At 41.0% G+C, this 12,061-nt stretch overlaps 1 protein-coding gene across 7 annotated transcripts in view; it reads right to left on the bottom strand.

Annotated features, from left to right (window-relative positions):
* Nucleotides 1-12,061, bottom strand: part of INPP4B (inositol polyphosphate-4-phosphatase type II B) — a 665,917-nt gene that overhangs the window by 159,338 nt on the left and 494,518 nt on the right. For all 7 annotated transcript variants that reach the window (XM_056562903.1, XM_056562897.1, XM_056562899.1 and 4 more), the window contains one exon: nt 11,646-11,750. In XM_056562903.1, the coding sequence (XP_056418878.1) occupies nt 11,646-11,750 (105 nt within the window). The remainder of the gene's footprint in view (nt 1-11,645; nt 11,751-12,061) is intronic.

Here is a 12,061-nt window from a genome sequence, read left to right as displayed (position 1 = left end):
TTCATGAAAATGAGACCTAAGGTCCTGTTCCTGTTTTAAGAACTCAGTTGTTCCTGAACAATTGCGCCTCAGGTGCAAATATTGGCCCCTTGGTATGACCTTTCTCATGGCCTGCGGGTGGGAACATTCCCACCTGAATAAGCCGTTGGTGGCTTTCTGTACACAGAGGTCTCTATGTTACCATTTCTTCCTTTTGTGATGAGCACAACCAAAAAAGAAAGTCTACTGAGATTAACATCATTCTGATACAGCAGGCTCAGGAATTGCACAAACTCCTCCTCAGCTCCAGTCCATAAAATGAAGACGTCATCTTTGTATCTCAGCCATATGGACAGATGTTTATGCCATGGGCTGAGTTCTTATCCACTCTCCACTCTTTTCTCCCACCAGCCAGGGAGCAGGTTGGCATACGTGGGGGCACAGGGGCTCCCCATTGCGGTGCCCCTGAGTGGGTGGAGGAAGTGGCCATTAAAGAGAAAATAATTATGCATGAGACAGAACTCCAAGAGTTCCATGCCAAATTCATTATGGGGTCCCAGATGTATATCCCTGGTGGAAAGGTAAGATCTTACTGCCTGCAGACCAAGATCATGTCTTATGGAGCTGTATAAGGCTTCCACATCAATGGACACAAAGATGGTATCTGCGTCCATTGATATGCCATCCAATTTCAACAGGAGGTCCGCAGTATCCCATATGTAGGAAGGTAGTGTTAAGACGATTGGGCATAAGATCTTGTCCAGATAAATTCCAACATTTTGGGTCAAACTTCCCACTCCCGAAACAATGGGTCTCCATTTTAAGGGGGAGATCCCCTTGTGTATTTTTGGGAGTGAGTAAAAGGTTTGAATTACCGGATGTTCTAGATATAGAAAAGATGCCTCATTTTTGTCAATTAACTGATTCTCCAGACCCCTGGAGACAATAGCCTGGCATTTGTGTGAAAAAACCCCAGTTGGGTTCCCTTCCAACCTGTGGTAGGTGGCTTGATCATCCAATATGTCATAGCACATGTGACCACCACGTTACTCCCCTTGTCCGAGGGTTTCACGATGATGTCCAGGTTGGATGAGAGTTCTTTGAGGGCCCTGTGCTCTCCTGGTGAGAGATTATCCCAGACCTCCACTTTCTTCTGGTCCAGTTCTTATGGATTTTATAAACTGTAAAACCTCAGGGGTTATTTATTTTGCACAGTGCCCCTGCCCTACGGACTACATGGGTAAGACCAAGCGCAAATTTCGCTGCCAAATTAGGGATCACTCCAATGACATATGTAATCAGAGGGACACATCCCTCTCGAGGCTTATTCACCAAACACATGGTGGTGATCCCAATGCTGTGAAATGTGTGGGGATACAGACTGTGATGAAAGGTCCACGAGGGGGAGAGTGGGAAGTAAAACTCCCGCAAATCGAATGTAAATGGATATATAGACTTAATTTGATGGCACCCGTGGGCCTTAACAAGTCGTAGAGCTTTTCCTGTTTTATTTGATTTAGGCTGGCATGTGTAGAATAAATATATCTGGCAACATAAGTACATCTAACAATTTAAATAGAGGGTACCTTTAGGCAGGAAATTATTCTGCTATAACAAGTATTGCTACATTGAGCTATGAGTGACATATGAGCAATTTTAATATGTGACTTAGTCTCTCCTTGGCAGTCCAGAATTTCTGGGCTAGTTAATGGCAGATAAGGTTTGGCATATTTTTGCATAGGAACATATGACTATTATAATCAATTTGTTGACAATTAGGCATCATGTACCTAAGGCTAATCTAAGGCTACTGCCTGTATAGAATGAGTGTGGGTTGTGTGACATGGCGAGGGACATGGCTAGGATATTAAATGGTTTACCTGGGGATCGACTATGCGCCACTATATGGAGGATTAATGGTTAAATATGATGCGCTGTGACATAATGTGACATGTGCCTTTATTGTCATTATAGCAAGTATCAGTAATGTGTATGGATCATCTATAGTTAGAGAAATGTTATCTGCCTTACTATATGCCGCCACTGTATGCTACTAGCATTATGAAAATCATTATGAAATCTCTCTATGAATTATTATTATCATACATCTATATTATATAGCTGTCTAGCTTACCAAGGGTTAACACTAGAGATGAGCGAACTTACAGTAAATTCGATTCACCACAAACTTCTCGGCTCGGCAGTTGATGACTTTTCCTGCATAAATTAGTTCAGCTTTCAGGTGCTCCGGTGGGCTGGAAAAGGTGGATACAGTCCTAGAAAAGAGTCTCCTAGGACTGTATCCACCTTTTCCAGCCCACGGGAGCACCTGAAAGCTGAACTAATTTATGCAGGAAAATCATCAACTGCCCAGCCGAGAAGTTCGTGACGAATCAAATTTACTGTAAGTTCGCTCATCTCTAGTTAACACCTACAAGCTATTGTAAACATGCTTTGCCAGAGTCAGAGATATACACATGGCCAGTCTTGAAATCACACTGCGAAAGGCAAGAATCTGTTTATAATTACCGTCCCCCGGAGTGCCTTAGCTGCCCTCCATGTGCAACATTTGAGACCTAATGTTTCAGATCACGGCATTTGTAAGAGAGCTCTGACCAGGGACACACTGATCATCCCCTAGGTAACAGACCCTAAACACTCCTCCTCCACGTCAGGATAGGGGAGGCGTAGGACGCTGCAGCCATAACCCTGGTGATTCCAACATGGGCGGAGACAAGGGGATACCCTCTCTCATTCGGATATGACATCCTGATGACGTGGAGATATATGTCATAAAGGGGAGTGGTTTATATGCTTAAAATGACCACGAAGGGTGAGGATGGTTGTCACTGCCATTCCACCCTGCAGAGATGTGACAGCCTGCTAAAATGTCTCCCAGATGAGCTAAGTCAAGCGAAACGCTGCGTTGGAGGCCAGGTTACATTTGTTACCATATGCGGTTAATTTTTGTATCTTTTGTAATTAAAGAGGTACTCCGTTGGAAACCTTTATTTTTTTTAATCAACTGGTGCCAGAAAGTTAAACAGATTTGTAAATTACTTCTATTAAAAATATTAATCCTTCTAGTACTTATTAGCTTCTGAATCCTACAGAGGACATTCTTTTCTTTTTGGAACACAGAGCTCTCTGCTGACATCATGACCACAGTGCTCTCTGCTCACATCTCTGTCCATTTTAGGAACTGTCCAGAGCAGCATATGTTTGCTATAGGAATTTTCTTCTACTCTGGACAGTTCTTAAAATGGACAGAGATGTCAGCAGCGAGGACTGTGGGCCTGATTTCCTCTGTATAATTCAGCAGCTAATAAGTACTGGAAGGATTATGATTTTTTAACAGAAGTAATTTACAAATCTGTTTAACTTTCTGGCACCAGTTGATAAAAAAAAAAAAAATAAAGTTTTCCACCGGAGTACCCCTTTAAGGCATTCCTTTTGTATTTTCCCTACTGCACATGCACGCTTGCACTTTATGTCCCTTAATAACTGTGTACACTATTGACAGGAACTTAACAGTATAGGAACAGGTTCCTGAGGCATGGGGGGGTCGTCTTTATTAGGACGAGTGCCCCAGTTACATGCAACACAGTGAGGGGAAGGTGCGATTAGGGGCCAGATTTGCACTACATTATAGGAACTAACAGGGAGTTTAGGTTTAGCTGTACACTAGTCTTCCCCATATTCATATGTCTCTCTCCTGAGGTCCCAATATGTATAATCTATGAGCCCGGAAAATGTACAATATAAAGGGTCGATGTTAACCGACTAAAAAGTGACAACTAATTATATATGTGCAATAAGTCACTGTCATGGGACTAATGAAGTGACAATATATATGTACAATAATTCAGGTGGTGGACGTTATATTTGTTCTATTCTCTGTGAATATTTTTTTCCCTTTGTGGTCATCGGAGAGTAAATTTGTTATGTAGTAGGGGTTATACATCTTTTATCTGAATATACCCAATAAACTGCATTTTAACTTGTAAGTCATACCCCAGTTTTTCCTTTGAGTTTCAAAAAATGGTCTAGCAACACCAAAAGTTCAAAAAGACGGATTTTAGAACTAAGCAAAAAAACTCAAAAAAAAAAAACCCCACCAATAGTGCAAATAAACCTGCAATGCGAAAAATGCAGAACAAAAAAAGCACAAGAACACAATGATAAATAACCCCCTCTTTCTCCTAAATAGGTTCATAAGGGAGGTATAGCTGTGGTGGTGGCCGGAATAAAAATGTTTTTGTCACCTGAAACCGATGGCTTGGTTGCTGTCTGCTCAGCTAGTTAAGCAAAGTGTGAGAGAGAGAGAGAGAGAGAGAGAGCAAAGAAACTGTAGAACAGTTGCCCATTTTCTGGAATAATAATTGAAATCTTATTGGTTTCTGTGGACACCTTTGCCACTTTCTCCAAGCATAAAAACAACATGGAATGATCTTCAGCTCTGAAAAAAATATTAAATATTTAAAATTTATTATGACATCATCAAGTCAGAAAGATAGTGATAAAAAATGCAACAAAAACACCAACACATTTCAAACCGTTCAGCTGGAAACGCATCTGAGTTTTTGCTGCATTTTTTATCATTTTTTTTTTTACTTTTAACAATCTCATGAGAAAATTCTAGATTTGCAATATTTTTTGGGAGCTGGACATTGTTCCATGTTGTTTCTATGCTACCACTGAGAAGACGGCTCGGCTGTCCCTCTCCTGCTTCGAGTCCACTAAGTTTCTTGGATAAAAGTCCTGCAAGGACGTGAGCGGGTCCCGCTCACATCTAATTTTTATGTGTCTAGCACCTTTATTTATTTTTTTATTACACTTTTAATTTAGCTACCTAGTGTGAATTTCTCTCAAAGGAAGGAGGCGTGGCCTCACTGTGAAGGTCTCCGCCCCCTCCCTTAGTATGCTGTCTGCTCACATCTCCCCTAGCATTAGCAAAACTACAACTCCCAGCTTGTCCTCACTGACAGTAGCGGGACACAAGCTGACAGTGGGAGGATTTTTCCTCCAGCTATGAGCCCTGCGCTCACAGCTGTCAATCAAGGAAGTGTGTCCATGACATAGGTGATGACACATGGACACAGCAGGACTAGTATGTGTCCAAGCAGGCAGGGGGGGGGGGCAGTTGTTTGACTGGCTTTTTCAGTATGAAACACTGAATATTTTCTAATGAAATAAATTGTAATACCTATTGGTTTTGCATGCTTTACAACATATCAAAAGTTTTTGTATCTAACAGTGCCCATTTAAGTTAATGCATTTGTGGCAAGATGAAATTATTAGCAGAACGGAGTATCCACCAGAGTGTATCTAGGGTGTAGAATCATTAGTTTAACACAAATAACCACTTCATGATATAAAGCCATTCCGTATAACTATGTCAAAACATTTTACGATGCTGAGTCTAAAGAGTAATGTAACCATCAACAACTTTTGTCATGTATTATAAAACACTGCAAATGTGCCATCTCCAGCTTGACAGGTGCTTTCTTCTCTCCCTGGTATGCTCTGAGTGCCGCAGAGAGTGATCATATCTTTATGACGCTCGCAGCTCCTGTTACTGTTACATGTCATTTGCATAATGCATGAAGATGAAGAGAAAAAAAAACCCGAACAATCAGAGCCACACCAAGCAAACTGGAGGTTATTTTTCCTCTCAGCAAGAGACAAGGCACCACGGCTCATTTCCTTTAGTGAAGATTTCCTCATTACAGATTTACATTTTTGTCATTTCACTCTTTGAGTCACATTCATTTCTTGATACACAAACCTTGATTAAGTTCTGCAAAAAATACAGAAAATTACAGGAAAGAAATGTCCTTTCTGCATATTGGCCCGCAATGGCCTTCTGTAATGTTGATTTACTCCACAGGCTCTTAACAGGACTTTGTAGAAATGGGCATATAAAAGTGAAGCACTGTTCCAAGGCTACGTGAGAACAGAGTGCAATAAACTGGAGGTTTCCTCAATTACTATCTAGGGCAACATCATTTGTCTAAGGATGTGTAAGTCACTCCTCCCCGCTGACCACTCGCCAACATACTGGACTAAGGATCTATTTTTCTTCTTCTTTATTGGTTTCTTGAGACATATGTCCAAGAATAGAAATAATACATCTATTTCTACAGCTTTGAAGATGCCCCACTTCCCTTTTACAGAGACGTTATCTTCTTTACATGGTAAAAAGGAAACATATATATATATATATATATATATATAGAAATATAATTAAGAAAAATGTCTATAAGCAAAATTACCATTTACGCTCACATTTACATAATAAATAATGCATTACAGCTTAGGAATGATTTGGTGACTGCTCAAGAAATAATTGCATGTACTGATATGTTCAGTCATTAAATATGTAGGCAAATTAAAGGAAATCTGTCACCAGTGTTACCTGTCCTAACCTGTCGTTACCAGTGACTGATGACAACGGTACTCACCTTGTCCCGTTCCGTGCAGGGGATCTCCGGTAATCTTCTCCTTTAGCTCCGGCGTGGCTTGGGGAATGGGCGGAGCTTAGTGACATCACCACTGCAGCGGGACCCAGCAGGGAGCAGCAGCAATGATGTCACTAAGCTCTGCTGATGCCCCAAGCCACTGCTGCTTTCTGCTGGGTCTTGCAGCAGCGGTGATGTCACTAAGCTCCTCCCGTGCCCCAAGTAGGGTGCCCGGAGCTGGAGCTAATGGCCAGGATTAAAGGAGATCCCCGCCACAGAACGGGAAAAGTTGAGTACCATTGTCGTCAGTGTCACCTGCACATCTGTCAGTACCAACAGTTTAGTGCAGGTGACACTGGTGACAGATTTCCTTTAAGATCCACAGAAGGCTTATTGGTTGGTACAGCAGTCTCGCAGGAAGTGTCAAACAGATCATCTGAAAAGAGTTTACCAAATTTTATTAAGGTATTTTGGTTGTTTAGGGTCGCGTCGTAAGAATGTGAATGTAAACTATACAGGTGAAACTAAAAAAATTTGAATATCGTGCATTCATTTTAGTAATACAACTTAAAAGGGGAAACTAATATATGAGAGAGACTCATTACGTGCAATACAAGATGGATCAAGCTGTGATTTGACATAATTGTGATGATTATGTCTTACAGCTCATGAAAACCCCAAAGCCCCCCCCATTACTATGATTTGGGGAACCATGTCATCTGTTGGTGTTGGTCCACTGTGCTTCATTAAGTCCAGGGTCAACGCATCCGTCTACCAGGAGATTTTGGAGCACTTCATGCTTCCTTTCCTTTTAAGTTGCATTAATGAAATACAATCGACTTTTCCACGATTTTCTAATTTTTCGAGTTTCACCTGTATGTGTGTGCATTCTTGCTGCAAAGTTAAATGCTAATCCCTATAGAGAACAGTGTTTGAGATGAACACTTTTTCAGATGAAATTTGTAGAACATATTTCACTAAAATAGATAATTAAATCAATAAAGAAATAAAAAACAAGATTCTATTTTGCCAAAATATCTTTAGTCTAATAATTAAAATGGTAATTCATACAAATGCTTACAAATTCTCTCATTGGACCTAACAGAGGTCACTACAGATTTTTAGAAACTACAGTCATGGAATAATTTATGTACTTCTAAACACCCAATGGTTTTCCACAGGTAAGGGCTTGATAACAATATCACTATGTACAATGCTTCACATATATGTTGGCAATCTGTCAAAATGGGATGCCAGGGTATACATTATTTTACTGGCAAGGGCTCCATTGTCTTTACTGGGCAGAATGAAGTCAACTAGGGACTATGGGGGACATTTATCATTGTTTGCTTTGGTAAGCAAGTTCTGAAGGCATTTTTTCTTGCTTTAGTTTTGCTTATATGCTACATATTTATCATACTATCACAGGGGGTTAATAAATTTGGAGCACATAAGCTATACAAAAAGCTGAGACTTTTGCCTACATATGGGAGTTTTGTACTCGAGGTAGCATGTGCGACGTTTTGTGCGAAAAAAAAAAAAAAAGGCTCTAAATACCTTGAGAAATGTTCCCCAATGTTTAGGTCATTTCCTGTATGCATAAGTTTACATTGTGTTATGTTTTTGAGTCCTGCTGGATAAACATATGTTTATGAGAAATGACCCAAACATAGACACTAATTGACTATGCTTGGTCATGAAAGTCAATGTGGCTTTTGATTGTGCACTCAGGTATATGTCAGCATCTCATTTTGACAGTGTAGGGCACAATTATGATGTGAATGAGCCTAAGCATGGGTTGTATGGTTACATAGTATGGTTGTAAAAAAAAAGATATATGTCCATCGAATTCAACCAATGAATTGAAGGGAAGGGGTAATTGTTTCAATACTATTACTAAAAATTGTTCAAGCCTTTATTAAATTCCTTCTTTGACTTCTTTCCACCCCTTCTGTCTCCCATTTCCACATCTGACATAATCTTTGTGTTTTGATTAATGCCTTGGCACATTTATAAAGAAAATGTATCATGGTAAATTTTCTCTTTTACCTTGACCTCTTGCTATGGGGAGGTAAATATTTATCTAGACCTTCCCTACTGAAAAACTGCATTGTTTACAAGAAAAGGGGTGAAAAAATTCCCATCCTCATTACTGGTGGGGGGGGCAGGGAGAGACAACATTTGACTATGACTGGGGGAGTGTGCTAGAAGAAGAATGGGGCAGAGGAAAGGTGCAAGCTAACATGGGCTTTGTAAAGGAGTAGAGGGTACATTAATTGGGGTTGGGGGGGAGGGGTAAGCAAGAAATTCTAGGTGTGGGGGCAGGGTAGGTGTAGACAAGATGGTAAGGGGTTTATAATGGAGAAGGGGACACATAACCTTCAAGAAGCTCTAAAGATGAGGCAGAGCAGTTGACAGCTAGTGACGGAATGAGAAAAGAAAACTTAAAAAGAGTAGCTCCCACCATGTAACTAAATAAAAAAAGTTTCTGTCCCTGCCTATTGCCTATCTATCCTTAACCCCCTCCCTGCCTTTAATTTTTTTTTTACTACCTTAGAAATGTCTTTTTGTCTCCCTGGTAGTGTGCTCACTTACCAGGCAGACTTCCCCAGCAGGCAAAGGAGGGGTCTCCTCCTCCCCATTTAGCAGTGTAGCGTTATCCAGGGAGGAGGAGTATAGGAGCATCGCCCACCTGCCGTGCTATTCTACACCGCCGAGACCCAGGACTGAAACAAAATATAGTATGTGAAATAAGACCTCAAATCAGACTTACCCGTACAGTTCTGGAGCATCAGCGCGACACTGAGATTCATGCCGGGTGCGGGGCCGGCCGGCGTGCGAGGCCAGTGAGCCAATGCATGCAGCCTAGGTGTTCACAGCGCTTGCTCCTACCTGTCTGACTGAATTCAGAACGAATGCCCAGCCGTGATTGGTCCGAATTCAGCTGTGACATCACAGCAGGCTGCAGCCAGCCACCAGGAGGGAGACCCCTGGTGGCCAGATTTCAAGAGCAAAATAAAATAATTTAACCACAAAAAAAATAATAGAAGTATATTAGAGATATGTTGTAGTATATAAGTACTACAACATATAAAAAAAAGTTGATGACAGTGCCCATTTAAAGGAGTACTCCAGTAGAAAAAAAAAATTCATATCAACTGGCAAATCTTAATCCTTCCAGTATTTATGTGCTGCTGTATACTACAGAGGAAGTGGAGTTGTTCTTTACAATCTGACCACAGAGCTCTCTATTGCCACCTCTTTCCATGTCAGGAATTGTCCGGAGCAGAAGAGGTTTGCTATGGGGATTTGCTCCTACTCTGGACAGAGCAGTCAGCACTGTGGTCAGACAGAAAAGAACAACTCCACTTAGTATACAACTCCTCTGTAGTATACAACAGCTGATAAGTACTGAAGGATTAAGATTTTTTTTATAGAAGTAATTTACAAATCTGTATAACTTTCTGGAGCCAGTTGATATGAAAAAAACCCTTTAACCTGTTATCTGTACAGAACGTGGACAGACACTAACGCTCCTGCTCCTGTTCTCTTGCTGAAGACTTCTGAGTTAAATCCTCACATCCTCCTCATATGTAGCATGCACAGTATGTTGGTGTTAGAAAAAAGGGAAAAGGGAAAAGAGGGAGCAAGCACTGGCCATGGTGTCTTTAAGGTGGAGATCAAGGAGCCCAGTAAGGCATTATTAATATGGAATGTATTCTACACAGAATTTTTTGTTTTTGTTTTACTGTTTGCAGCCAGCCCCTGGCAGCAGTACCAGTCATTGTGCCCTGATGGCGGTCCTGGTTTTCCCTGATCTTACGGTGTGTGCAGTGATTGCAATTATACAATCACTTGAACTGCTCCTTTTATATTAATATCCTTTAACCCCTTAAGGACCAATGACGTACCGGTACGTCATTGGTCCTGCTCTTCTGATATAACGCGGGGTTACACAGTAACCCCGCGTCATATCATGGCGGGCCCGGCGTCATAGTGAAGCCGGGACCCGCCTCTAATAGCGCGCAGCGCCGATCGCGGCGCCGCGCGCTATTAACCCTTTAGCCGCGCGCTCAAAGCTGAGCCGCGCGGCTAAAAGTGAAAGTGAAAGTTCCCGGCTAGCTCAGTCGGGCTGTTCGGGATAGCCGCGGCTAATCGCGGCATCCCGAACAGCTGACAGGACAGCGGGAGGGCCCCTTCCTGCCTCCTCGCTGTCCGATCGCCGAATGACTGCTCAGTGCCTGAGATCCAGGCCTGAGCAGTCATGCGGCAGAATCGTTGATCACTGGTTTCTTATGAGAAACCAGTGATCAACATAGAAGATCAGTGTGTGCAGTGTTATAGGTCCCTATGGGACCTATAACACTGCAAAAAAAAAGTGAAAAAAAAAAGTGAATAAAGATCATTTAACTCCTCCCCTATTAAAAGTTTGAATCACCCCCCTTTTCCAATAAAAAAAAAAACACAGTGTAAATAAAAATAAAAATAAACATATGTGGTATCACCGCGTGCGGAAATGTCCGAATTATAAAAATATATCATTAATTAAACCGCTCGGTCAATGGCGTGCGCGCAAAAAAATTCCAAAGTCCAAAATAGTGCATTTTTGGTCACTTTTTATATCATTTAAAAATGAATAAAAAGTGATCAATAAGTCCTATCAATGTAAAAATGGTACCGTTAAAAACTTCAGATCACGGCGCAAAAAATGAGCCCTCATACCGCCCCATACACGGAAAAATAAAAAAGTTATAGGGGTCAGAAGATGACAATTTTAAACGTATTAATTTTCCTGCATGTAGTTATGATTTTTTCCAAAAGTCCGACAAAATCAAACCTATATAAGTAGGGTATCATTATAATCGTATGGACCTACAGAATACATATCAGGTGTCATTTTTACCGAAAAATGTACTACGTAGAAACGGAAGCCCCCAAAAGTTACAAAACAGCGTTTTTTTTTCAATTTTGTCGCACAATGATTTTTTTTCCCGCTTCACCATAGATTTTTGGGCAAAATAACTGACGTCATTACAAAGTAGAATTGGTGGCGCAAAAAATAAGCCATCATATGGATTTTTAGGTGTAAATTTGAAAGAGTTATGATTTTTTAAAGGCAAGGAGCAAAAAACGAAAATGCAAAAACGGAAAAACCTCCGGTCCTTAAGGGGTTAAGAATCTCTTTTTCCAGATCAACAACCTTACCTTTTAACTTTTGGCTGTGAACACGCATTCTTTGTAAATGGAGATTAATTGGAACAAATTCTAGACTCTTTTCTCCTTTCGTGCAGCTGGATTTGAAAGAAGACCCTGGGGAAACATAGCAGGCATTAAAAAACAAAAACTGTATCACCGCCTCTGCAGCAAGCAGATGGTTATTCTCCATTTTTCATTATTATTTTTCTCTTTGAGTCTGAACAGGGTGCACTGATTGTATCTTTTCAGTTCATCTTTCGATTTTATTGTGTGCTTGAATCTTAAGGAATGAAAAGATTTTTATTGCTGCATCACAGCATGCACCTTCTGAGTAATCTACAGAGCTGTATTTAATGTGCAGATATGTTAATGCATTTTAAGTGACAGACAACCCCTGCTGTCTACAACAGGGACCCAGCATGGTG

Source organism: Hyla sarda, chromosome 1, assembly GCF_029499605.1.
Source record: "Hyla sarda isolate aHylSar1 chromosome 1, aHylSar1.hap1, whole genome shotgun sequence".
Taxonomy (NCBI): domain Eukaryota; kingdom Metazoa; phylum Chordata; class Amphibia; order Anura; family Hylidae; genus Hyla; species Hyla sarda.
The sequence above is the reverse complement of the archived record's forward strand: the minus strand, read 5'-3'. Positions and strand labels throughout refer to the sequence as shown.